This window comes from Ichthyophthirius multifiliis (assembly GCF_000220395.1).
Source record: "Ichthyophthirius multifiliis unplaced genomic scaffold scaff_1120509250739, whole genome shotgun sequence".
Classification (NCBI taxonomy): domain Eukaryota; phylum Ciliophora; class Oligohymenophorea; order Hymenostomatida; genus Ichthyophthirius; species Ichthyophthirius multifiliis.
This window is the reverse complement of record NW_004086486.1, coordinates 11,953-39,440: the sequence shown is the minus strand read 5'-3', so window position 1 is coordinate 39,440 and position 27,488 is coordinate 11,953. Positions and strand designations below refer to the sequence as shown.

Genomic DNA, 27,488 nt, shown 5'->3' with positions numbered 1-27,488 from the left:
TTGAAAAATGTAATAAACTTTGTTTCTCTATTCAGTTTATTTTTGATTTAGAATCTTAAGATAAATAATAAAATTTAATTCTTTAAAAATATAAATAAGATATTTTAGATACTTTAATTATTTTTCTTATATTAAAATAAAATTAAGGAATTTAAATGGTATTTATTTAATTTTATTTTATTTTAATTTAATTTAATTTAGTTATAATTTTTGATTTCGAATAAAATTACTTAATATTTTTCTTAAATTATTAATAATTTATAATTACTTTTAATATAAATTAATTAAAATGTTATTATTTTAAATGAATTAAATTAAAATAATTTAATTAATTTCATATTTTATATAGAAAACCTAATTATTAATAATCCTTTATTAATAGAATCTAATTAATTTATGATAAATAAAATTATTTAGTTATATTTCCGTAAGTAAAAAAATATATAATTATAAATTTAAACAAATATAATATTATTTATTTTTTTCTAAGAATTTTTCGAATTAAAAAATTTAACTTATTTATAATTATGTTCGAAGCCTGAAATTTATAAATGTAATATGTAAAATTATTAATTAGAAAGCCTTTAAAAATACTTATAACAAATTACTAATAATAATATAGTAAATAAAGTTAATGGAGGTATATATAGAAGTATAATATCTATTTTAATGTAACTATTTAAGTTTTCTACAAATAATGATGTAAAAAAAAGGTATTTTATTTATATGCATTTAATTATAAATGTTTTTTTTTTTTTATTAAAATAAGTTGTTTAATCGTTCTTTTAGAAATTACATTTTAAAAATCTCAATTAAATTAAGAATAAACTGTAGTAAATAATAATATATAATATTAACCTTTAATATAATATGAGAATAACGAATAGATAGATTTATTATAAGAATTTAGTTTAGATTATTTTTTTTATTTTTTAATTTAAGAATTTTATAACAATGAAATTAATTTAGAAATCCAAACAAATATAGTTAATGAAATTTCTTAAATTTTAAATAAATAAATAGTCATTTAATGGTAAAATATAATAAATTATTATGAAGTAAATGACTTTTTTTATGAAAAAAATTAAAATATTTATACCAATTTGGAATATTTTTTGGAAAATTTAAAATTTAAAAGAGAAATAAAAATAAATGAATAATATAATATTGATTTATTAAGCTAAAAGCTTTTGGAATTAACTAGTTTGAAATAAACGGAAGAAATAATAATTTTTTTAAATGAAAATAAAAATTTCTTTTAATAGTTTGTTCTCTAATGTATTAATTGCTATGTAGGTTAATATATAAAGTTTGTACAAAATATAGGTTTATTTTAATATTTGTATCAATAAAATATGTATATGGAAGCTAAATAATAAAAAATAAACTTGTTTTTTGATTCTTAACAAAATTAAGACTAATTAAACTATAATCATTATATAAATAAATATAAATTTAAATGTTAGTCAACTTTTGAAATCTAAGAATAATAAGAGTATTAACTTTATAATAAAGCTATAAAAATATGGAAATAAAAAAGTATTTACACTTAAATTAAATATATTTATAAAAAAATAAAAATGTATATTATATATTATAAATAAATATATTTTTGTATATATATGAATAAATATTAATAAAAAATATATTATTTATACAATTAAATATAATTATATATTAAATTATTTTATATATTTTTATTATAATTTTTAAAGGGAAATAATTAATTATTGAAAGAGGAATATGGTTTAATTAAAATTAAAAAGAATAAAAGAATTGGAAAATTAATAAAGTAATATATTTTTTTATTTTATGTTTTTTATATTCTTATTTCTAGATTGAGGATAATTTAAGAAGAAAGTTTTTTTTAAAAAGAGATAAAAAATGGCATGATAAATTATTTTTTACTAATCCGAAATATAAAAAAAATCTAAAAGATCATCCAGAATTATAATTAGATATAATTAAAAAAGTAAAATATATTTAAATCATAAATTTTATTATATAAAAATAAAACAAGAATGATTCTATTGAAAAATTATAAGAATAAAAATAAAAAATAGATATTTAAAAATAATTAAGTGTATATAAAATATATATGGATAAATTTATATTATTTTATAAAAAACAAAAATAGGAAATTAAAAAATTAAACTTTATTCAAGATTCTAAAATAAGATGTATATAATACGAAGTTGAGTATATAACATAAACAGGAGTTATTTGTGGAATATTAATGATATGTATAATAATTATAAAAATAAAAAATGTATATATCTTAATATTTATTCGTAATTATAAAAGAACAAACAAATCAATAAACAACTATTATAAAATTTCAAAGTAGTAAAGAACCAACAACATAACACGAATTTGGAAGTTTAAGATAATAATTTATTTAAGAAAACAAAAAAAAGATAATAAATATTAATAAAATAAAGTTAATAATGTCCAGAAGATATTTATTTTAGGAAATAGCTTTTGAAATATTCACAAATTATAATAAAGTTTATTTTTTTAATGCTTATGAGAAAAAAAATAGAAATGACATATTTGAAAATTTAAGAATAGTAAAAAAGAATAATATTAAATTTATAATATATTATTTTCAAAGGTTAAAAATGATATAAATATAATAGTTAATAGAAAAAAAGAATTTTTAAAAAGTACAGTTTTAGATGATTGGAGAAAAGGAAAAATTACTAATTTTGAATTTTTAATGCAATTAAATAGTTATAGTGGTAGATCTACTAATGATTTAAGCTAATATCCTATATTTCCTTGGGTATTATAAGATTATGAATCTGTAATATATATAAAAAAATAAACAATATTTTATTTAAAATAATAAATTAAGTCTGTATTAAATTTAGATGATAATAGAAATTATAGATAATTAGGAACACCTATTGGTGCATTAAATAGAGAAAGATTTGAAAAAAATTATATGTAAAGATTTAAAGGATCTGATCCAGATGATAAAAATACATATTTTATGGTAATAATTATATAAGTATTAAAAATATATATATATATATTTATATATAATTATTAAATAAAATTACATATATATAATAATTATATGATCAATATTTATATATATTAATATATAATTAAATATATGTATATATATATATATATATATATATATATTTTATTTTTATATATATATATTTATTTTAATATTAATTTTAATTTACATTTATACATTTTTACTATTTTTATTCAAAAGTACGGCACACATTATTCAAATGCAACGATAGTTCTTACATTTTTAATGAGAATGGAACCTTTCGCTGGCCTTCATTTTTAATAATAAGAAAATAAAGTTAATTTTTTATATAATATATATTTATTTTCTTTTATTTTAGTTTGATTATGCGGATAGATTATTTCACTCTGTTAAAGAATAATGGAAATCAGGATTAAATAATACTGCTGATGTTAAAGAATTACTTCCTGAATTTTATTATCTACCTGATTTTTTATATAATGTGTAAAATAAATATATTATTTTTTCTCTTCTTTAATTTTTTGTTATTTTTAAGTAATCAATTGTATTTAGGAAAAAAATAAGATAATACTGATGTTGATAAAGTTATATTGCCTTAATGGATTTAAAAGTCTACAAATAGTCCTGAAGTAATATTTTTTTTATTTATTAATATAAATATATATATATCATAAGGAATTTGTTTTTAGAATGAGATAAGCTTTAGAATCTTAATATGTTTCATAAAATTTACATTTATGGGTAGATTTAATATTCGGATTTAAATCTTTTGGAAATAACGCTTTATAATATGAGGTTAGTTATTTTGTTTTGTTTTTTTCTTTTTATTTATTAAAAAAAAAAAAAACAACAAAAAATCAGAATTTATTTCATCCTTCATCTTATTCTGAAAATTTTAATTTAAAAGATTTAAATGAATAATAAAAAATTGCTGAAAAATCAAAAGTATTATATTTTGGATAAATCCCTTATAGACTTTTCGATAATGAATGTTAAGGAAGAGATTTATAAAATTTCGATATGCCTTAGATTAATGAATATAATATTGATATTTAAAAAATTTAGAATTTTTTTATTTTATAAAGAATAGATTTCATTGTTTATGATTAAAAATGTTAAAATTAATTTTTATATATTTTTTTATTATATAATTAATATTAAAATAGATTTCTTTTTAATTCAATAAGAAAATAATAAATATAATTTGTTTATTCATAAATATGAAAATAATATTAAATAAAATGATTTAGATAGAAAATAATATTTTAATGTTATTCCTAAAGTATCAAAAAAAATATTTTATATGCATATATATTATGTATAAATTTTTAAGTCTTCATATATTAATTCCAAAAATTTAATTAAAATTTATGAATCGTTTATATTATCTATTTGTCATGGGGATAAATCAATTCTGATAAAAAAAATAAAAGATGAAAAATATGAAAAATCCTACAATACATTACATAAAAAAACAGGTTTTTTTTTTTTTTAAAAAAAAATAAATATTTAAAATATTATTTATATTTATTAAATAAAAAAAGTTACTTGTATTGAAATATGTGATAAATATATAATTTGTGGATCTAAAGATTTTAGAATATCAATTTATGAAGGAAAATTAAAAAAGAACTATTTAAATCCAGAATATGATTTAGAAATTCAATAAATAAAAATGATTTATGGTCATCATAATGAAATTTAATTAATTAAGGCTGATAAAATTCTTTCTATATATGTTTCTGTAGATTGTGATGGTAAAAAAAATAGATTTTTTTTAATAATAATAAAAAAAAAAAAAGGAATTGGAATTATAAATTAATTAAATAGTTTTACATTTTTAAGTTCATTTACACTTGGAGATTTATAAGATTAAGAAATTCCTTAGTTTTTAGATATTCATTAATAAGGATTTATTTTAATTATTACTTCAATCAAAAAACTATATTTATTTACGTAATTAATATTTTTAATAAAGAAAAATTGCTAATATACATATTTTATACTAAAAAGATTAAATGGAAATAAATATTTAGAATAAGATTTAAATTAAATATTATTTAAAAATGAAAAAATAACAGATATTTGCTTTTTATCTAATCTTACAAGTTATATAGTAATAATATTTATTATATTTAACTTTTTTTAAAATATATTTTTATAAGTATTTAAGTACAAATTATGGGTTTTTTATATTATTTTGATATTTTCGAATGCAAATCTAAATAGTTGAAAAATGAAAAAATTATGTTTAGTAAAATATAAATTTCTAAATAGTCTATTCAATAGTTTTTTATCAAAACATGTATTATATATATTTTTTATATTTTTTTATTATTTAAATATTTAGTTTAAAATTAAAGAAAACTATATTTCCTTCATTAAGATGGTTAAAAATTTAGCTTTTAATTTTGATAAAATTTTAAATTAGATAAAATATTATATGTAATTTTAAATTATAAAATAATATAATTAATTATTTTTAATTACAGGTAAATAAAAAATAAAAATATATATACATATATCTATATCTATTTATATATCATATATCATATATAATATATCATATATCATATATAATATATCATATATCATATATCATATATCATATATCATATATCATATATCATATATCATATATCATATATCATATATCATATATCATATATCATATATCATATATCATATATCATATATCATATATCATATATCATATATCATATATCATATATCATAAATCATATATCATATATTTATAATATATTTAATTATTTTATATAAATAAATTATTTTCTATTCTTTTTAAAAATAAATAATTATAATATCTTAATCCAAAAATTATTTTATTATTATAATAATGTAATTATTTTTTTAATAATTGAATTTTAAAATTAAATTTAGTACCTTATATTTAATATTAATTTTATATTTTCGATTGTTTATTATCTTTCTTTTATAGTTGTAGTAAATATAAAATTATATCTAAAATAAAAAAATAAAAAAAAAAAAAATAATAAAAATATATTATATAAATTAAATAATATTGTAACTAAGATAATATATATATAGACTATTTTAAAATAAATGATAAACTATTAATAAAATTTTAAAAATAATGAATTTAGTCAAAATATAAAAAATAAATGTTATACAAATATTCAGTAAAACGAAAATTATATTATGAACATCTAATTGATTTTGGACAACGAAGTAAACGGTATAAAATATGCATTTGAAAATTTAAAAATCTAAAAACTAAAAGAAGATAATTTTGATTTAAATGAATTTTTAAATAAAATACGTGAAAAAAACTTTAAAATATAAAATAGCCATGTATATATTGAAAAAAAAGATAACATATATTATTATTAAGGAAAGTACCCTTTTTAAGAAAAAAAGTTACTTTCTTTAAAAGACTATATAAAAAATTAGATAATTAAAATAAAATATACACAGGAATATAATTATTAATAGTAGTAGTAAATGAGTATAATAAATTCAGTTGAAAATAATAAAGATGATACAATTTAATATTGTGAAAATTAAGTTGAAAATAAAAATTAAGTCAAAAATTTAATATATAAGGAAAAAAATAAAATAAAACTAATAAATATACCCAACATATAAGTATTATGCCAAATTAACAATAAAAAATAAAAACAAAATTAAAGTAGTAGAACTAAAGAAAGATTAATAAGAGAAGCTGTAGAAAAAGTTGATTAATGGAGAAATTTACATGATGATGGATAGATTAATAAAAAAGGAATTAAAATTAAATATAATTTAGATGCAGCTGCGAGTGTAGTTGGCATTTCTAGAAAAACATTAGACGATTATTTTTTATAAATAAAAAAAGCAAAGTTATATGATTTTGATTTCGAAAAATATAAAAATGAAAAAATAGGAATACTGAGAAAATTTGTCAAAGAAAAATCATCTAAAGAAATAAAAAAGGAATAAAGCAAAGAAAATAATAATAAAAATTTAAAAAAAAATTTATAAATAAATACAAAAAATTAAGATTATGAAAATATATATTAATAAAAATTAGAAAATATAAAATAATTTTTATATATGTAACAATATGATAATTAATAATTATAATAATAATATTAATAATAATAATAATAATAATAATAATATTAATAATAAAAATAATAACATTAATAATAGTAATCTTATTAATAATAACAATAATAATAACTTTAATAAATTTAATAATAATTATATTCTGATATTTTTAAAAATGGTTTATTTAATTAATCTTTACATAAAAAAAATGATTTTTAAGATTTATTCTAAAGTTAAAAATTAAAAAGCAATTTTTCTTTGAGTGGTGATAACTAAAGTTTGTAAATTAATTTTAATCATGAATCTTCTGGATTTTTACCTATACTAAATAATAATTTGAATAATATTAATTAAAGTTAATTTTTTAAATAAAATGATTAAATTAAAGTTTTTGATGAAGAATTTATATAATAAAATAAAAACATAAGCACCATGATAAGTGAACATTGTTTGGATAAAAAAAAATGAAATTTTTATATTATTCAATTATAATAAATACATATTACAATTTTTATTATATATTTTTAAAAAAATTTAGTGTTTTATAAAAATTTATATATATATAAATAAATATAAATTATATATATATATATATATATATATTATATATATATATATATATAAATTATATACTAATTATATTCTTTATTATATTAATTTCAAATAACAAATAATTTTCTAATAAACTTTAAAAGGTTAATATTAAATGGCGAGTAATGATAATAATTAAGAATATATTGAAGAAGTTTTTTTAAAAAAATAAAATATTATTAACTTTTTGATTTTTTTTGAAAATTAAAAGAAAAAAGATTAAAATACAAAATAAAAATTAAAATTTTAACTTAGGTCTTTAGTGGCTTGCAAAATGTAAATAACTGACAATCAACCTGCTTTAATATTATAAAACTTATATTTAGGTAGTGTTGGATGTGCTTTAATCAGAGAAACAATAGTAAATTTGAATATAAAGTATATTTTAAATCTTGTAGATCAAATGAAAAAACCATTTGAAGATATATGCATATATAAGCATATAGCTATAAATGATAAAGTAGATTAAAACATATCTTAATATTTTGAAGAAACAAATGAATTTATACGAGATGCTTTAATTTAAGGAAAAAACATATTAGTTCATTGGTTTTTTATATAAATTATTTTAGATTAACTTTTTATTTTTTTATAGTTTTTAAGGAAAATCTAGATCTCCGACAATTGTTATAGCGTTATTTAAAATATTTATATTTTTATATTAAATATTAATTAAAATAGTTATTTAATTAAATATGAAAAAATGACTGTTTTAGAAGCTTTAGATTATATAAGAACAAAAAGAGAAATAGTTTAGCCAAATATAGGTTTTTTTTTAATTAATAAATATATAAAAATTATATAATATTTAGGATTTATGAATTAACTTAGAAAGTATTATGAAAGCTTATACAATTGAAATTATATTATTTATATTTAATTATAAAACAAAAAAAAATAATAAAAAAAAAAATATATATAATTTGATTTTAAAAAATATAATATTAATTTTTATATTTTTATTTTTAAAAAAAAATGGATTAATATATTTTATTTGAAGAATAAATAGATTTAATATAATAAGATATAGATACCATAAATTTAAATTAATATAAAAGCTTAAAACAAAATATAAAGAATAATAATAAAAATAGAATGTTTAAAATATTTAAAGATTATAAAAATTATAGTAAAATAATAAATATTGTTAAAATATAATCTAAACAAAAATATATTATATATAATTTATTAATATATATAAATAAATTAAGGATAAAATGTAAATGATATTAAAGTAAAAAATTGCTTAGTTTTTATAGTATTTTTTTTTATAGGATGTTGCTTAATATTTTTAGCATTCCATTAATTATTTTTCCCTTAACAATTTTCTTTTTGTTTTAGTATTGGTAGTTTTATAATATTTTTAAGTATAATTATCTTAAGAGGGTATTAATAATTTATAAAAAGAATTAAAGAAAAAAATTAAGAGTTATTTACAATTATATATTTGCTAAGCATTTTTATTACTTTATATTTTTGTATAATCCATAAAAATCAATTTTTTATATTCATTTTTTAAACTTTTTAAGTAAAATATTGATAAAATTAATAATTTAGTTTTTAATATAGATTATTTTGCTTTTACTTTTTATTGGATAAAATGGAATTATAAAATATTTATATACTAAATTGTTTGAGATAATAAAATATTTGTTTTGCTAACGTTTTTAACAAGAAGAAGATTAAAAATATACTATTATATGAAGAAAACATCATAATTATAAAAAGATATGTAATTTAAATAATATATAAATTTAAATATAAAAATAAAATAAAATAAAAAGTATTTTATGTTAATGTTTTTATATTAAATTAAATAGTATTTTATAAATTGGAACAGTATATTTTATTTTTAAATAAAAAGAAAAAGTAAAATTTATACATACATACATATATATATATAAATATATAATTAAAATTATATATATAAAGTTATATATATAAATAATATATTTTATTATATATTAATATATATATTTATATAAATATATGTATATATCAATATATTTATATATATATATGTGTATACTTATATATAAGATTTTTATATATACATAATATTGTATATATAATAAAATAAATATCAATTTTTTTATAATTTTATTGGGTGTCCATCAATTTTTTAAATTCTATCTTTATATACTTCTAGTAAAAATCTATAATCAATAATTCCATTTTTTTCTGCAAATTTAAGTAAAATCGGCCATCCTTCCTCTTTCACCTTCTATCCACTACTTTACAACATTTACCCAATAATTTATTTCGCAATATCATAAGTTACAGGAATGTTTCTTTAGTACAAAGAACTGAACATATCCATTAAAAATTTTCTATTTTTACCTATTGAGATGAGTATTTTATCGAATTATTTAGACTTTTCCCAATCTCCAAGAATTATATTTTCTTTATTATTTTAAATCGGTTGTGGTAAAGGCTATCTTTATACCTGATCAAAGAAATCTTCATGTTTATTCCTGACTAAAATTAAACTTTTATTATATTAAGAGTCTTTAACTTCCAATCTTTTTGACTTTTATTTCATAATATTCTATTAAGTATTCGGACGCATATTAGTATTATAAATATTCGCTTACTATAAAGGAAAATTATATATTGAAGCTTAAGATACATATTCAAATTTACTAAAAACGTCCATCCATTCAGTCAAATCGAGGACACCATCCCTTTTCTTATCAATATATTCAAACATATCTTTAATAATAGAAAATGGAGGCATTTCAGTCTAGGAATATTATGATACTTTGCTTATAAAATTTTAAAATTAATCAAAATTTAAATAACCTAAATGATCTTAATCAAACTATTTAATTTAAAATAAAAAAAAAAAATATATTGATATAAAAATATAATATAATTTTAAATAAATATAAATAAAAAAATATATATATATATATATATATATATATATATATATATATATATATATATATATAATTTTTACTATTCTAAAAGCATCTTTTGGCGAAAGGAAATATGAATAGACTTAATTTGTAATATTTCTTAATCTTGTTGTTGATCTTTATACGATTTTTTTATCCATTTATTAAGGTTTTATTAATTCTATTACTTTCTATATATTAACTGTCCCGTCTATTTAACATAAATTTAATAAAAGATCTATTTCGGTCATATTTAAACCTAGTTCAAGACTTTTTATAATATTTCTAAATTCTAAATTTGTACAAATTCCAGTATTATTAATATCTAATTTTTAAAGAGTTTCCTATATATTTTTTATCGTTGGTCTTAATAATCTGCGTATTTTTTCGAGTAGTCTTTCTTCGAAAATCACGTCTTCTTCTATTTCGTTTTCACAATTTTTTTGAGTTTTATTCATTAAAAAACCTACTGTTTATGGTCTTCTATTGTATTTTGATGATTTTTCAAATAATTATTTCCTTTATAAAGTAAAGACTTTATGAAAAGTTTCAAAAGAAACATTTTATTAAATTTCTTCTTGTTTTAAAAGGATATTCCACATATCTTTTAAATCAGATTCTACGAATCTTTTAGGCATTATATAATTTACTGCTTATACGAAATTGGAATAGAAAAGCTATTTTTTGCCTTACAAAAAAAACTCATAAGCCTTCTCACTACTCTCAAAATTAGTCTTAATATATTCCCTTAATTCTTCTTACATCTAAAAATTCCAATTATATCCTCCAAAAGTACTCTACCAATCACTAAAAGTCAAAAAACCCTTCTTATGAGGATCTAAATCGGCAAAAAGTTCCTAAGAAAGTCTATCTGAAAGATCAAATCCTCTTAAAGCATCTGTTTCTTGGATCCATTTCATCAACTAGGAATATATCATATGCTTTTTATATCCACTAATACTATCAAAACTCTAAACTAAGTTTCTAAACCTTCTAGTAAGAACTAAACCTAGTTATTATTTAGCATTTAACTTCCAATCGAAACTTGAAAAGTTGTCAATTTTTTTATGACCCATAACACTCTAATTCATGCCGTGTTTAAAATCTTCCAAAAGGAACCTTTTCCAATCCATTAGAGTTATTCTGCCGTTTTTAAACTAGTCCATTAGTTTAAAAAGCCTATTTAGGATTCCTTGAGTTAAGTCTTCATTTTTTATCTTCATGCATTCTTTCAGGAAGACTTCCAAATCCTCAATTGTAATTTTGCCTTCAAATTTCCTATCTAAAACACGGAAAGAGTCCTCTATTGTTAAACCTGATTTTTAAAACCAGTTTCTTATTTCTTAGAGCATTTTCGTTTCCCAGTCAAATGAGTCTTCTTTTATTTACTGGTCTTTTGTGATGAGGGATTTTTGCATTATTTTCAAAAAAGAGTTCAAATCAACCATTCCAATAGACAGTTTATCCATATAGGAAAAAAAACCGTCTTTTATAGCTTAGGAAAGCTTTATTATTTAATCTATGTTTTTCGAAAACTCGTTTATGGTAATAAAACCGTCCATATCGGAATCTAATAGATTAAAAAGTTCATAATAATTCATATTTTTTAATTATAATTTAAACCGTAAATCCCTTATTACGTCATCGACTTTTTTCTCGTTTAAATTTTCTAACGGAAATAATGTTTTGGTATTCATAGTTGTGTTTTCGCCGTAAAAATCAAGTGTTTTTTGTAAGTATTGGCGAGTTTAGGAAGATTAGGCGAATTCAATCTGTTCGAAATAATAGTATCTTTTTAAAAAAAGCTCTATGTCGTTTTCCTTTATGAAACCGTCGCAGTCTAGGTCTAGTTCATTTACATAAAATTCAATTTATGCTTTGGAATTTCCTTTGAATATATTTTAGTGGAGAAACTACGATGCTTAAACTAAACTGACATCATGTGAGTCTTCGAAAGATCTTTTTATGGTCTTCAGAAAAGAGGGGATTGTAAATTTTTTATCTTAAATATACTTTCCTAGCTTTTAGGCGAACTCGTTTGTATCAGAAACAAAGTCAGGGGCAGAAGCGGAGATGTCAACCCTTTTTACGAGCTTTAGGAAATGATAGTAGTCGACGTTGTTCTAGTTTACTTTGGGTAAATATCTCACTATTCTGTTTATTTCTTTGACAGAAAGTCTTAGTTAGCTCCTCATAAGGCATGTTTTGAAGTTTGCAGTGTCTAGTATTCCTTCGTTGTGCTCATCATAGTTCTCGAAGGAATTTTTTAGCTCGTTTGGGTTGTCCATGTGAATCATCTTTTATTTTAATTTAAATAAAATGTCCTTGAACCAGCTCGGGTCGAAGGTTTTGTCGTCTTCTTCTTTACAATCGAGTATTCTGGCAAGATCTTACATAGATATTTAGTCTTTTTCTTATAAGATTCCTTTAGCAACTTTAAAAGCACCTTAATCAGTTAATGTTAAGTCTAGTTTTTTTAGAGAATTTTTTAATTGAATTAATGATATAGGAGGATTTTCTCTATCTAGACCCATTGTTTTTAATACATCATCTGTATGTAATTATCTTTTATATATAACATCTTATATGTAATTAAGATGATAATCTATATATATAAATATATATATAAATATATGTATATATATATTTATATATTTAACTATCATCTTTTATTATTTATTTCCAATCTTAATATGTTATATAACCGTCTTTATTTTAATCTATTAAATTAAATAATTCTTTGGCTTATTCTTCATTTAATTATAAGTCGATTTTATTTGATGTTTCTAAAAATTAATCGAAGTTTATACGAACTTTATTGTATTTACTTCTTCCTATAGCATTATTGCATATTTCAAGAAACGCCTTTATACATTAATTGACATATATATATATGCATATATTATTTTTTTACGTCTTAAGCATTAAAGCAATTTTGTCTTATCCAAAATTTTAGCCTTTTTAAAGAGTATTGTAAATTACTTAATTCTGGTTAATTCAATACGATTGCGGATTATCTAGAATTTATAGAACTAAAAGGTCTTTTTGAAGTATTATTTATTGTATTTGATTACCTTCTTTACTTGTCTATAAATAATATATATATATATATATATATCTTTGATTGCATTCATATATTTATTACTTTTTAAATCATCAATATTTAATCCAATACTTTCTTTCAAATAATTATAAGCTTCAGGTTCAAGTGTAGTTTTTTTATCTAAAATTTATAAATTTTATGACGTAAGTTTGCTTTCCCCAACTTTTTTTCGTTCACTTAATGGTCTATTCGGCATTTTTTTTGTAGTACTAACATGACTTTCATAAAAGGCAACTGCAGCTATATTATTTCGGACTTAGAAAACGCCAATCGCAGGTATTTCCATATCTACATTTAACTATTTTCTTGTTAAATCTGCTAAAGAACGTATTATTCTTTCAAATGCAATTTTAACAGTTTCTTTATTTTAATCAGCATACATAGAAATTTCAGTCCAATTAATTTAAGCTGTTTATATTAATCCATTTGTTTAAACATTAAAAGGACGTAAATGTCCATCAATGAAAATTCCAGTTTTAACATATTATCCTTTTACAAATTATTTCGATACTAAAAATATAGGAATTCGATATTGTTTATCTCTTTCTGTTGGATTTGTAACACCCTTTATATATTAAAATAAAAATACATATTTATATATATTTTTAAATATTAATATTTTTTATATTTACATTTAAATTACAATCAGGTGCACTAAATGTAAATATACCAAAATGTGGAATTTATATACCTCGACCCATCCTCATTTAACGCGATATATACAGACCGAATGATTACCATGTTTTTTATAAGACATCCTCATCGAGTTATATTCCTTATTATAAAGGATAGCTATATATATATATGTATATAAATATATATAAATGTATAATTTATATATATAAATGTATGTATTTATTTTTATATATTTGAATATGTAAAATATATATATTAATATTATATTTTATTATACTTTGTTTATCCTTTTTATACTAAATTATTTAGTAGTTTTTGACTTTTTTATGAAACTAATGAATTGGCAGATTTTATGCTTCTCATTTTTTTTTATATTTTATACTTTGATTGTTAGATTTTTATAAATGTTTTTGATTTTTGTGTTTTTGAAAAATAATTGATTATTGTTTATATTAATTTTATATAAAAAAATAAACAGTTATAAAAAAAAATATCAAAATAAATTTTTGTATATATAGATATAAATAATCATGATTTTTTTATTTATCCTAATTTAAATTAGTTTTATTTTATAAAATAATTACTTACTTTAAATAAATAAATGTAAAAAAATTAAAAAATTAATTTAAAATAATTTATAATATTTTAATTAATAATGTATAATTATATTGAATATTAAAAAATGAATTAAGTTAATAAAATTAAAATTATTATATAAATAAAAATTATAAATTATATTTTTGTATATTTAATATTATTTATTTATATTATATGTATGTATTAAATAATATTTATTTAGTATTAGTTTAAAGAATTTATTAAAAAAAAATATTTTTATATAAATTATAAAAATTTGTAAATTTAAAATAAATAATATAAATTAATTTATATTAAAAAAAATATTTGAATATAATATATATATTAAGAAATTAAGAAAAAACTATAATTAAACTTTAAATATTAAATAAATAATATAAATAATATTTAGAAAAATATAAAAATTAATTTTTTTTTAAATAATTTTAATAATTAAGAAAAAAATAAGAATAATGAAAAGATATATTATTGTATTTTATTATATAAATTTATTTTAAAAAATAATCATAATGAAAAATTAATAAAAAATAAAAAAAAATATAAAAAATAGAAAAAATATTTATATATATATATATATATATATATATATATATATGTATATATTTATATATGTATTTAAATATTTTTTTATTTATATCTTTATATATTTTTAAATCTATATCTTTATATTTATAAATAACATTATTTATATTATTTAAAATATTTTCTTTTTTTTTTACTATTAATGATTATTTCGTTTTTTTATTTATCAATTAATCATATATATATATTTTAATTAATATTTATATAATTCAATATTATCATTTTATTTTATTTTTAATATCTAAAAAATTTTAAATGAAAAGATAAATTCATTTATAATTTATAATATAAAATATAATGTTTTATATTGATATTTATATATATAAATATATACATTTAAAAAATGATATATATTATTTATAAAAATTACATTAAAATTATTTTTTTTATTTAAATATTATTAAATATAATAAATTTTTTATTTAAATATTTTAATATATATTTATAATTATTTGTTTTTTATATTTAAATTAATTAAATATATTTTTATAGCAAAAAAAATATAAATTAACACATAAATACTTATATAATTTTAATTTAAAATTATAAATATATTATTTTTTATAAATCAAATTTATAATTTTTATATTTTACTATTTAAAAATAAAAAAATATTAGCTATTAAATTTTTTTTAAAAAATAATTAAAAAATAAAAAAAATGTCTTTATTTTTAATAGATTAAACTTATTCTTCAACAATAATTAAATTAGTTTATGAAGATAATAACTAAATGGCTCTAAAAATACAAAACTAATCCCATAAATAAGCAAAAGAACAGGAAATTAAAACCGAATATAATATAATAAAATAATTAAATCATCCTAATATTATAAAAGTATTCGATTATTATGATGATCTTTATCTAGATTCTAAATTTTGCGAAAAAGAAAACCGTGGTTTTACAATGGAATTAGCTAAATGTGATTTGTTAAACTTTTTAAAATAAACACAAAAAATGCCTATTAATCCAAAATAAATAAAAAATATTTTCTTAAATATTGCAAAAGCATTAGATTATTTACATAATAGAGGAATTTCTCACAACGATATAAAATTAGAAAATATACTAATTTTTGGTATTATTATTAATAAATATTAATAAAAATTTATAAATATTTATATGAAAATAAATTATATATATATATATATATATATATATTTATATATATATTTATATTATATAGATATATATATATTTTTTTAAAAATTTCTAAAATTTATTTTATTATTTTTAAAGATAAAAATGATTATAAATTAACAGATTTTGGGCTATCTTCTTATATTTAAGATGGTTTTTTAATAGAAAAATGGGTTAAAAGGCCTCTTTATTTTATGCCTCCTGAAGTTTCAAGTGTTATAATGAAATATAAGAAAAAAAAATATTTTAATATTAATATTGATATGAGTAAAATTGATGTATTTGCCTTTGGTATATGCTTATTTGAGTGTATTTTTTATATTCCTCCTTTTAAAGGTGATTGTGCTCGTTAAAATGATGATTTTTATAAATTTTTTTTAATGACAATTGCGAATATTTTTGGAATAGTAACTTTTAAGTTAAAAAAATGTTAAGTTAATATTAAAGAAATTATAGTTTAAAAGAATTAAATTTTAATTTATTAAAAGATTTAATAAATAAAATTATTTGTTTTGATTAAGATCGTAGAATTTCTATAAATGAAATAATTAATCATGGATGGTTTAAAGATAATAATTTTTATGAATAAAAAGAAGAAGAAAGTTGTTGAAAAATATTATACTTATAACTATATATAAATGTATACATATATATATATATTTGCATATCATAATATTTTTTTTTTACACCAATATATATATTTACTTTATTATATTATTGTGTTTAATTTTCATTATTTATTAAAAACTTCTAATAAATAAAAATTTATATCAAAATCACTTTATGAATTATATGTAACAGTGATAAGAATTTTGTTTAATAAAAAAAAAATTGTTTAAATCAACTATAATAGACTAAATTAAAATATATTAAAATTCTTAAAATGGAAAAAAGTAAAAAGATTAAATAAAATTAAAATTTTAGTAAAAAAATAAAATAAAAATAATAATAATCTGTTTTGACAATTAATTATTTTTTAAAAAATACATAGTATATTATTGATAATTTTATTAATAAAAAATTGGCATTTAATACGAAAATAGCTAGCATAAATTAAGGCGTATTTTTTAATCTTATAAGTAAAATTTTTATTAAAAATATAATAATAATTCTTTAACTATATGATATATTAATTATTAATAATAAATGTAAAGGAATAAATAAATTATAATAATAATATATATATATATATATATATATATATTTAAAAATATTTATATATATATATAATTATATTATTTTTTTATTTTTATATTATTATGTATATTCATTTTTTAATTATTATTTTAATATATAATTTATTTAATTTTTAAATATATGTTTTTTAAAAATACTTTTTATTAAAATAATAATTTATTTTTTATTAAAAATAATTTTTTTAATTTTATTGTTTTATAATTTATTTAGTTATTTTTTTTTCTTTTTTTTTATTAATTATTTTAAAGATTTAAGATATTTTTTAATTAATAATAATATTTACAATCTGAATATATTTCATTATATTTTATATTAGATATTTTTCTTTTAATTATTTTTTATTATAACTAATAATCTGATTATTTTATTATATTTATAATAATATGATAAGTGAACATTTTTGTTTAATTTTTATTTTTATAGATAATATAAATAATTATTTTTTATTTTATTTTTTTAATTTAATAAAAATAAAATATTATTAATTTTATTTTAAATAATTTATATAGTTTTCATAAATTTATAAAGTTTTTTTTTTAAAAAAAAATTAAAAATTAATTATTTGTTTATATTATTTACACCTTAAATAAAAAAAACTGTGAAATTTATTTCTATTTTTATTAAAAAATTGAATAAAAAAAAATATAAAATTTTAATTAATATAAATTTAATACAAAAAAAAAACAAAACAAAAAACAAAACAAAAAAATATGAATAAAACTCAAAGAGATTTTTCAGCAAGTTAAATAACTAATTTTACATTAGTTTCTTAAAAATCATAAAGGTTAATTGAAGACGTTTCATAAAAATCAACATCAAAGTAATATTTATTTAAATAAGAATTATAAATCAAAAATATTAAAATATCAAAATTAAAAAATATATATAGAATATACAGACTAAAAGGTATTTTTAATTGTGAAGACATAAGAGTTTCATGGAATGCTTTTGGTATTTATTTAAAAAAAAAAAAAAACATTATTTTTTTATATATATACAAAATAATTAATTAGGTTTGTATTTAAGTAGATAATTAAGAATGGGAAGATCTATAACAATAAAAAATTTCGGATAATTTACATTTACAGCTCCAGATTTTAAATTAGAAGTAATAAATATATACATAATAATATATATATATATATATATATATATATATATATATATATTTATATTATATTTTAAATTAAATAAAGGGATGTAGTAATCCATGGGAAAGAGATAAATAATTAAGGAGCCCAGTATTTTTAGTATCTTAAGATTTCCTAAAAGGAGGTGGCATAAAATAAGGTATATATATAAATTTTATACTAAGACCTTATGGAGCTTAAGGAGCAAATGGCAGAATGCCTTTAAATAAAATTAACTTTACAGAAATTGGTATATATTCTTAAATGGAAAAAGATCAAGCAAAAACATGTATAGAAAGAGTTATTAAATAATTATAAGATTAAGCTAAAAATGTAAATATTATATATATAATAATATTAATACATATATATAAAGGAAAATAATGTAGATATGGAAATACCTAATGTAGGCGTTTTTAGAATTAGAAATGGAATTGCGGCTGTTTAATTTAATGAATTTTTAAGTTAGGATGCTAAAAATATTTCTAATTAATATTAAGATTTAAGTATTAGGAAGAAAGAGGAGAAATGAGTTTAACAAAAGAAAATTTAAAAAATTTTGTAAATTTAAGAAAATGTAAGATAATCTAAATGAAAAACCAGATGATATTTTAGAAATAGATGAATCTACGAAGAATTATTTAAAAAAAAGTATGAACATAGACTATGATTAATTAAAAAATAGAAATAAAAGATCTATTTTTGATACTTTAAGGTATAAATCATCAAACTAAATATCTAATATGAATAAAACATAAGTTTATAAAGATAATTTAAAAACAACACATAATAAACAAAGTATTTTTCTAATAATTTTTATTTTATTAAAAAAAAATATAAATATTTATATATATATATATATATATATATATATTTATAAATTTATATATTTATATATATATATAGATTCTATTTACTTTTTTAATCCATATAAAGACAATAATCATGTAATAAAATTATTAAATATATGGATAAATGAAAACTTATATTCATCTGAAGAAGTATTTTTTTTTAAAAAAAAAATTAAATTTAATAAAAATATCTAGGCCTTTGTTGAATTATGTAAAAATTGTAAAGGAAAACATTATATAGGAATAAAACTAACAAATGATGATATATTTAAAGGCATTAGAAAATTAAATTTAGATTTAAATCCATTACAAATAACTGAATTGCATCGAATTTTGGATAAAAATAAAGATGGGTTTGTCGATTTGGATGATTGGATGAATGTTATGTAGAATTAAAGGAATTTTTAGTTAGATTTTTTGAAAAAATATATAAAAAAAAAAGGTTTTAATAATAATTAATTACTCTAGTAATTGGGTCTTAGTAAAAATCAAAAAAGTATTAACAATGTAATGTTAAAATAAGCTTTAAGAAGATTAGATTTGGGAATTTCTGAAAATAAAATATTCGAAATTTCCGAAGGGATGATGAAAGGGGCTGAATTTATCGATTTTGATGATATAGTGGAATAAATAGGAGAAGATAATTCCAATAATTAATAGTAATAAGAAGGGAAAGATTTTTTAAACAAAAATTGGATGTAAGGTATTTTGGGACGAATAAATAATTTTTAATAAGAATTTAGAGAGAAATTTTCAAATTTAGACAGTTAAAATACAGGTAAGGTTGATTTTGAGTAATTTTAAGGAGTTTTTAGAAAGGAGGAAATGGGAATTACTAAAAATGAAATTTTGAGATTAGGGAGAAATTTGTAGTTTTTTTATGGAATGAAAAAAGACGAAATTGACTATGTATAATTTATGAGTTTTTTGGAAAATCTTGAAAATAATAATGATTTTGAAAACTAGAAAAATTTTAAAAATATAGAAGATTTCGTTTAAAAAATGGTCTTTTTTTTAGATTAAAATAAACTTAAATAAAACCCTTAAGAAATTCTAAATAGGGTGAAAAAAAGTGAGGTAAAAGTAGCAGATTTTGTTATTTATTTATAAAAAAATGCCTTTTAAGAATACTAAGAAAGTAGTATCTAGTCTTTTGTGGAAATCATAGATATAGATAATGACGGAGTGATATCTTTAGAAGACTTGGAGACTTTTTTGACAAGATTAGAGTATTTATAGGATAATAATTTTACATAAAAAAAAGGAAAAAAAATACTTTTTTTGAAAGTAAATTATATCCACAAAAAACTTTAAGTGGAAATTAAATTGAAGAAATTTTAAGGGAAATAAGGTAGATTTTGTACTTAAAAAAAATGAGTTTTTTTAATTTCTTTAAACTTCTTGATGATAATAATGATGATTTTATAACCATTAATGATTTCTAGAAAAATATAGGCTAAATAATTAAATTAAATAAAGAAAAAAAAGATGGTTTATTTGCTTTTATGGATAAATAGAAAATAGGAATGATTGATTATAAGACTTTTATTGATACAATGAATATGACTACTTATGATCTTTAATAAAAATAAGAATAAAGAGTTTCTAATTGCAAAACAATGTAAAGAGAAGATGATTGGTAATGGACTAATGATGTTTTAAATAAAGTAAATAAATATAAATATATATACATATATTTATATATATATATAATATTTATCATACATTTATATATATTAGATTAAATAATGGTATAAAAATGAAGGTTTAAGTATATAAGATGCATTTAGGGTATTTGACTAAGATTTTGATGGATATATTAATAAGAAAGACATAGAAAATTTTCTATTATAAGTATTAAAATTATCTGATAAAGAAATAGAACCATAAAGAATTAACCGTATTTTTAAATTAATGGATGAATTTAAACGAGGAGCTATAAAAATGGCAGATTTAAATAGATTATTAAGTGAGGAAAAGTAGAATTTTGTGGTTACAGGAGGTAAATTTATAGAAGGAAGGGATTCTTTAGACTGGAAAATAAACGCTAAATAATAAATTGGGTTAGTGCTTTCAAGATAGTATTAAAATTTGGAATAAAGCTTTGAATAAATTTCTAATTATAAGAATAGAATTATTTATTCATAATTTGAATAATGGGTGGAAAAAAGTAGAGCTTTATAAGGATTTAATCTTAATAATTAACTTATTTAGTAAGTATTTTCAGATCTAGATCCCCATAAGAAGGGATATTTAACAAAAAAAGATTGGATATAGAATTTTAGTATATATATATAATTATATAATATATATATATAATATATAAATATATATTTATAAATATATATATATATTTCTATTAATGCTTTTATTTTTATAGGTGTATTTAATTTCTAAATTTAAATGATTAAAGAAGTTTAGGAAACTGTAAATAGTTCTTTTAGTACAATGTAGGAGGCCTTTAATTTTTTTTCAAATAAATAAGTATTTATAAAAATTCTTATATATAATATTTAATCTTTAAAATTATTAGAAATTCATAACATTTTCTTAATTTGAAAATGGAATTAAAAATTTGTTTCTTGATAGATTTAATAATAATGATATTAATACTTTATGGTTTAAATTAGCTGATAATAATAATAAGACTATAGATTTTTAAAATTTCTTATATATTTTTGGTGATAAAAGAAGTGCTTTATAATAATAAGAACACCCTAAGACTTTTTAATTAGGAGGAATTTAAAAAAAATTAAAATACGCATCTTTTGATCCTATTACTGAAGAAATAGTTGCCAAAGTATAATAAATATTAAGAACTAGTAATAAAAATATAGATGAAATATTTAAAGAATTTGACAAAGATAATTCTGGAAATATTTCCAACTTAGAATTTAAATCTGCTTTTAGAAATTTATCTATAGGACTAACATCAAAGGAAATCGATGTTTTATTAAATTTTTGTGATGAATCAGGCGAAGGTATAGTAAATTGGAAAGAATTTTTAAAAAAATTTAATAAAAAGTAAAAAATATAAAAATTAAATAAGAAAAATAAATTAATATTATATATATATAAAAAAATATGTATAAATATACATATTCATTAATATATTAAAATATATATACATTTAATAATATTAATATATATATATATATTAAATATTTATTTATTATATTATATTTCATCATTTATTATTATTTATCTGTATATATATAGCGAATGTTAATAAAGAATATTAGAAAGGTGTAAGTAAAGATTAAAATTAATTAATGATGATATACATTATTATATGCTATCTCCAAAAGATGCTTTTCGTCATTTTAATATAAGTAATACTGGCTATATGAAATTTGAGGAATTTTATACTTTTATGCAAAAATTAACTTAATATGGTAATTATCCATTACCCCCTTTCGAAATTTTGAGAGATTTATTTGATATTATTGATGTTAGAAAGGATAATCTAATCGATATAAATGAATGGTTATAGACTTTTTCATAATTTAAGCCTCCTGATTCCAGTTTATACAATAATCTATTGTAAATAAACTCAAAAGAAGTAAAAGAATAATAAGAAAAGTAAATAAAGATGAATTCATATCAAAAATCTTTAATGGTTTATGACTTATTAAACTAAAGATTGGACTTATTAAAAATAAAAAGCCCTCTCAATATGAACAAAAAAATGGATTGTAAAACACCTTTAAAATAATTGGAAACTTCTAAAGAATACGATGATATAATGACTATTATAGGTCGAAATAGAAAATATTTAACAAATATATTTACTTAAATAGAGAAGAAATAGTAAGCTATTACATATGATATGGTAAAAAGTATAATTGGGGAATTATTAAGAAGTATAGGTATTGTTATCGATGATTTTTGTTATTGCAAATTAATTAAATTTGCAGAAAAAACGGAGTTATTGATTATTAATTTTTCTTAGACGTATATAAAGAAAGAATGGGAAGAATAGTAAAATAACCAAAAACTTAAATCATATAAAAATTATTATTAAGTGCTTGAAAAAAGCAGAAAAAAAAAAATCATTGTATTAATTTTTCTATTTTCTGTTTTATTTTTTATATTTATAAATATACAATATATAAATATATTTATCATTAAAAAAATTATATTATTTAAAAAAAGATACTCAATTTTATTATTTATATTAAATATATAAATATATATATATATATATATATATATTCATTAATATATATTTTTTTTTGATTTTTCATTCTTATTATTATTATTATTATTGGTATTTTTCAAAGCATTTCTAATGAATATAGAATTAACTTATTTTTTAAATAAAGAATCTTTATTAATCTTGATTTATTTTTTAATGTCTTTTATAAATTCTAAAGTATTTACATAGTCCAAAGTGGCATTATCTTGTTATTATTTAAATATTTTATCTTCAAGGACCGCTTAATTAATATCAAAGGCATTGAATTATGATGAGTTAAACTATTCGAAGTTATTTTCATTATTAAAAATATGAATAACTGCCATTCCTTTTTTTAATTAAATTATTTCTTATAAATTATCTTCATTAATATATTCTGGCAATTCTTAATTTTTCATGATTTGAATTTATTAATCTTTAGTTTTTTCCGGATAATCATTCAAAAATGGTATATAGATAATTTCACATGGATTTTTACCTGGTAAAAGTTAATTAAAAAAATAATTATTAGAAAATCCCTAACAATTTTTAAACAATAATTTCATATTTTTTTCTATAAAATCATCATTCTCACGCCTAAAAGAATAAATATTTTAATGTTTAACTATTTCGTCTATATTTTACTAAAATAAATCATCGAAAAATTCCCATGGACCGTCTTCTATTTTCTATAATATATATTCATCATTTAAAAAATTTACAGTAAACCAACAGTTTTATTCTTCGTCTTTATATATGAATTTAAAAGAACTATATCTATTGATCATTAAAGAAGATATTTGCATTTCTAAAGTTAAATATAATTAAAAAAATTGAAATAAAGGAATATAATCATATCTAAAATATTGTAAAGAATAATTATATAAATATATATATATATATATATATATATATTTATAAGTTTTAATATTAATATTTATATATACATTTTTATATTTAATTATATTAAACATAAATTTGTTTTACTTGCATATATTATTAAAATGAAATAATATTTTAGCTTATTTATTCCATAATAGTTTTAAATTAACATCACTCATTTAATCATATTATTATCCGTACATATTTTTAAAATATCTATATTCCATATTTTTTATTTTTTATAAATCAGCTGATTATAAAATAGATAGATTTAGTATTTAATTTGTATTATCTAAATTAACTTTTTCGTTTTATTATTGGACTTATTTGAGATCTTATCTGACTTTATCATATTAGTCTATTAGATATTTATTTTAAGGAATATCTAATATTAGTTTTAATTATTTAAATTAATTATTAATGGATGGTTATTATTCTTAATCTGTTTCTTATAATAATTTTAAGTTTTATTTATAAAAATCCTTCATTTACATTTTCTATAATTATATTTTATTTTATTACTGCTCATCTAGTTGCTTAATTATTTAATTAAATTTACTTATAAATTTATATATATATATATATAAATTTTTACTTATTATAATTATAATTATTATTATTATTGTTATTTTTATTCTTCTATTTATTATTAATTTAATGTATTTTCATTTTAATTATTAATTTCATAAACACTAGTACCTTTAATAATAATACTTTCTTCTTCATCATTACTTTAAATTTAATCACTTTCAATATTTTCTATACATATAATATTATTTTCACTTTCACTTTTTTTTCTTTATAAATCTAAATTTTTTTAATTATCATTTTAATTAAGATTTTCGCTATATAATTTATTTTTCCATTTTTAAATATAATAATTAAATTTATTATTACTTCTAATAATAATTTTATTTTTTGTAATTTAAGTAGAACTTTTAAATGGTAGATTTTTATTCTTTTTATTAAAAAAATTCAATTCTGAGTTTACATTATTATGATTCATATTTAATTACAGATCTTTAGGTGTTTCACATTAATTTTAATTGTTTTAATTATTTTTATTTTAAGTCATTTTATCTAAATTAATTAATTAAATAGTTATACAATTTTTAGTATCAATTTATAACTAAGTATTAAATATATTATTATTCTATTAATTTTTTATATCTTAATTATTATTAGTATCATTAGTTATATAATTAACTATTGTTTATTTACTTTTATTAGTCTAATTTATTTAAATTTCTTATTTAGTTTCCTTAGTTGCTTATTAAAAGTAATTATTTTCATAAGATAGAAATATTTTATCTTTATTTAAAATATATTAAGCTTTTTATCTATTACTAAGTTTTAAATCATCAGTAAGTTCATTTTTTTTAATAGCTTTGAGTATATATTTAATTTTTTATTAACTCGACCTTTATTAATTTGTATTTTTTTTAATTTACTTAACATTGTTTATTATTATTGAAGTTTAAATTCTCGTTCTATTCCTAAATGGTATTTAAATTGTAGTTGTTCTTTACCTTTAAAAATTATTAAAATTATTTATACACATTTAACTTTTAACTCTATTATTATTTTTATTTTCAATATTTTATTCAGGGATATGTGCTAAAGATTATTTATATTTATTTAAATTGTCTTATTTTATATTTTTTTAATTGCATTTTTATTTTTCTTCTTTAATTATTTCTTTACTTTCTTTACTTTCTTCACTTTCATCACTCTCCTCACTATCATCATCTTCTCCTTTTTTTTAAATCGAAAATCTTCTCAAATAATTATAGTTCTTTTTCTCCAAAAATGCTATAGTATAAACAATATCGATATACTTATTTTAATTAGTCTCGAAATTTATACTTTATAATAATTATTATTATTATTCAATAGAATTTAAAAGTTCTTACTACTCCTCAACAGCTTGAATATCTTCCATTATTTTTTCAACTACAGTAAAAACTTCCCAAATAATACCTCCGATAAGAGACAGCATAAAAACAGCTATGAAATGAAAAGAATTGAAAAATAAAATACTATTTAATAAACTATCGAATTTATAACCATAATCGAATACGATATTACTCCAACCAGCAGCAGTACAAACCTAAAGTAAAACAAGCATTGATCCTAAAAAACTATTAAAATCAGCATAACTAAATATAAAAAAAATAAATATATGTATATATAAATATATATATATATATATATATATTATATTATATATTTATTTTTTACTTGCATTATGTAGAATCTTTAATTTTATTTTTTTAAACATATTTTGTTGAACACATAGAAAATCCATATAAACCTGTTTTATTATATTCAATAGGTTTTAAAGTAGTAAATAATTCAACTCCTATAGCAGAATAAATATAAAATATAATAACTATTATAACTGATAATTTAATGACAATTGGTACGCATATTATAATTTTTTAAAACATTTCTTATACTTTTGTAACTAATTCTACTCCTTTTAATAAAAAATTCATTAATTTAAATGTTCTAAAAGCTCTAATTATTCGTAAAATTTTTTAAATTTTGGCTATTTTAATAAATCTTGTTGCTAATAATTATTTAAAAAAATATATTTCAAAAGCAGCATAAATAGTA

At 16.6% G+C, this 27,488-nt stretch overlaps 5 protein-coding genes across 5 annotated transcripts, besides 44 other annotated features; 3 read left to right on the top strand and 2 right to left on the bottom strand. All coding sequences in view use genetic code 6, as the record gives it.

The window, feature by feature from the left end:
* Positions 1 to 263: 263 nt before the first annotated feature.
* Positions 264 to 321: a microsatellite.
* A 2,293-nt stretch (positions 322 to 2,614) lies between these two features.
* Positions 2,615 to 8,534, top strand: IMG5_093070 (WD repeat and fyve domain protein; the record flags this gene model as incomplete). The annotated part of the gene is made up of 11 exons (XM_004035621.1): positions 2,615 to 2,806; positions 2,858 to 2,998; positions 3,233 to 3,328; positions 3,372 to 3,496; positions 3,549 to 3,642; positions 5,364 to 5,402; positions 6,176 to 6,230; positions 7,931 to 7,951; positions 8,002 to 8,053; positions 8,357 to 8,442; positions 8,488 to 8,534. Coding segments are annotated over 11 exons (948 nt in total), but the record flags the coding sequence as incomplete, so codon positions are not given.
* Positions 3,023 to 3,174: a microsatellite.
* Positions 5,417 to 5,451: a microsatellite.
* Positions 5,525 to 5,766: a microsatellite.
* Positions 5,997 to 6,033: a microsatellite.
* Positions 5,998 to 6,033: a microsatellite.
* Positions 5,998 to 6,035: a microsatellite.
* Positions 7,101 to 7,216: a microsatellite.
* Positions 7,104 to 7,238: a microsatellite.
* Positions 7,637 to 7,716: a microsatellite.
* Positions 7,637 to 7,726: a microsatellite.
* Positions 7,638 to 7,716: a microsatellite.
* Positions 7,640 to 7,716: a microsatellite.
* A 1,027-nt stretch (positions 8,535 to 9,561) lies between the features above and the next one.
* Positions 9,562 to 9,713: a microsatellite.
* Positions 9,566 to 9,696: a microsatellite.
* Positions 9,593 to 9,736: a microsatellite.
* A 22-nt stretch (positions 9,737 to 9,758) lies between these two features.
* On the bottom strand, positions 9,759 to 14,677 carry IMG5_093060 (hypothetical protein; the record flags this gene model as incomplete). The annotated part of the gene is made up of 7 exons (XM_004035620.1): positions 9,759 to 10,496; positions 10,638 to 13,180; positions 13,236 to 13,440; positions 13,490 to 13,662; positions 13,721 to 14,243; positions 14,311 to 14,470; positions 14,592 to 14,677. 7 exons carry the CDS (start codon positions 14,675 to 14,677, stop codon positions 9,759 to 9,761), a joined length of 4,428 nt encoding a protein of 1,475 aa, XP_004035668.1.
* Positions 10,575 to 10,629: a microsatellite.
* Positions 13,182 to 13,230: a microsatellite.
* Positions 14,472 to 14,522: a microsatellite.
* A 226-nt stretch (positions 14,678 to 14,903) lies between the features above and the next one.
* Positions 14,904 to 14,950: a microsatellite.
* A 467-nt stretch (positions 14,951 to 15,417) lies between these two features.
* Positions 15,418 to 15,469: a microsatellite.
* Positions 15,423 to 15,470: a microsatellite.
* Positions 15,467 to 15,522: a microsatellite.
* Positions 15,480 to 15,558: a microsatellite.
* Positions 15,559 to 15,801: 243 nt separating this feature from the next.
* Positions 15,802 to 15,870: a microsatellite.
* Positions 15,820 to 15,860: a microsatellite.
* Positions 15,871 to 16,224: 354 nt separating the features above from the next.
* Positions 16,225 to 17,242, top strand: IMG5_093050 (protein kinase domain protein; the record flags this gene model as incomplete). Its single annotated transcript, XM_004035619.1, has 2 exons — positions 16,225 to 16,570; positions 17,154 to 17,242. The coding sequence occupies 2 exons, from the start codon at positions 16,225 to 16,227 to the stop codon at positions 17,240 to 17,242; spliced, it is 435 nt and encodes a 144-aa protein (XP_004035667.1).
* Positions 16,627 to 16,690: a microsatellite.
* A 566-nt stretch (positions 17,243 to 17,808) lies between the features above and the next one.
* Positions 17,809 to 17,861: a microsatellite.
* Positions 17,810 to 17,872: a microsatellite.
* Positions 17,873 to 17,905: 33 nt separating this feature from the next.
* Positions 17,906 to 17,951: a microsatellite.
* A 550-nt stretch (positions 17,952 to 18,501) lies between these two features.
* Positions 18,502 to 18,535: a microsatellite.
* Positions 18,502 to 18,537: a microsatellite.
* Positions 18,538 to 18,539: 2 nt separating this feature from the next.
* IMG5_093040 (hypothetical protein) lies at positions 18,540 to 24,323 on the top strand (the record flags this gene model as incomplete). The annotated part of the gene is made up of 11 exons (XM_004035618.1): positions 18,540 to 18,649; positions 18,719 to 18,937; positions 19,026 to 19,292; positions 19,336 to 19,757; positions 19,866 to 19,906; positions 20,006 to 20,196; positions 21,411 to 21,477; positions 21,551 to 22,094; positions 22,191 to 22,294; positions 22,344 to 22,834; positions 23,030 to 24,323. The coding sequence occupies 11 exons, from the start codon at positions 18,540 to 18,542 to the stop codon at positions 24,321 to 24,323; spliced, it is 3,750 nt and encodes a 1,249-aa protein (XP_004035666.1).
* Positions 18,945 to 19,009: a microsatellite.
* Positions 19,794 to 19,864: a microsatellite.
* Positions 21,479 to 21,526: a microsatellite.
* Positions 21,486 to 21,547: a microsatellite.
* Positions 22,093 to 22,163: a microsatellite.
* Positions 22,096 to 22,164: a microsatellite.
* Positions 22,877 to 22,976: a microsatellite.
* Positions 22,929 to 23,028: a microsatellite.
* Positions 23,992 to 24,025: a microsatellite.
* A 544-nt stretch (positions 24,324 to 24,867) lies between the features above and the next one.
* Positions 24,868 to 24,907: a microsatellite.
* Positions 24,908 to 25,654: 747 nt separating this feature from the next.
* On the bottom strand, positions 25,655 to 27,319 carry IMG5_093030 (hypothetical protein; the record flags this gene model as incomplete). Its single annotated transcript, XM_004035617.1, has 5 exons — positions 25,655 to 25,676; positions 25,886 to 25,949; positions 26,321 to 26,398; positions 26,574 to 27,028; positions 27,111 to 27,319. 5 exons carry the CDS (start codon positions 27,317 to 27,319, stop codon positions 25,655 to 25,657), a joined length of 828 nt encoding a protein of 275 aa, XP_004035665.1.
* Positions 26,565 to 26,595: a microsatellite.
* Positions 27,048 to 27,099: a microsatellite.
* Positions 27,320 to 27,488: the final 169 nt, after the last annotated feature.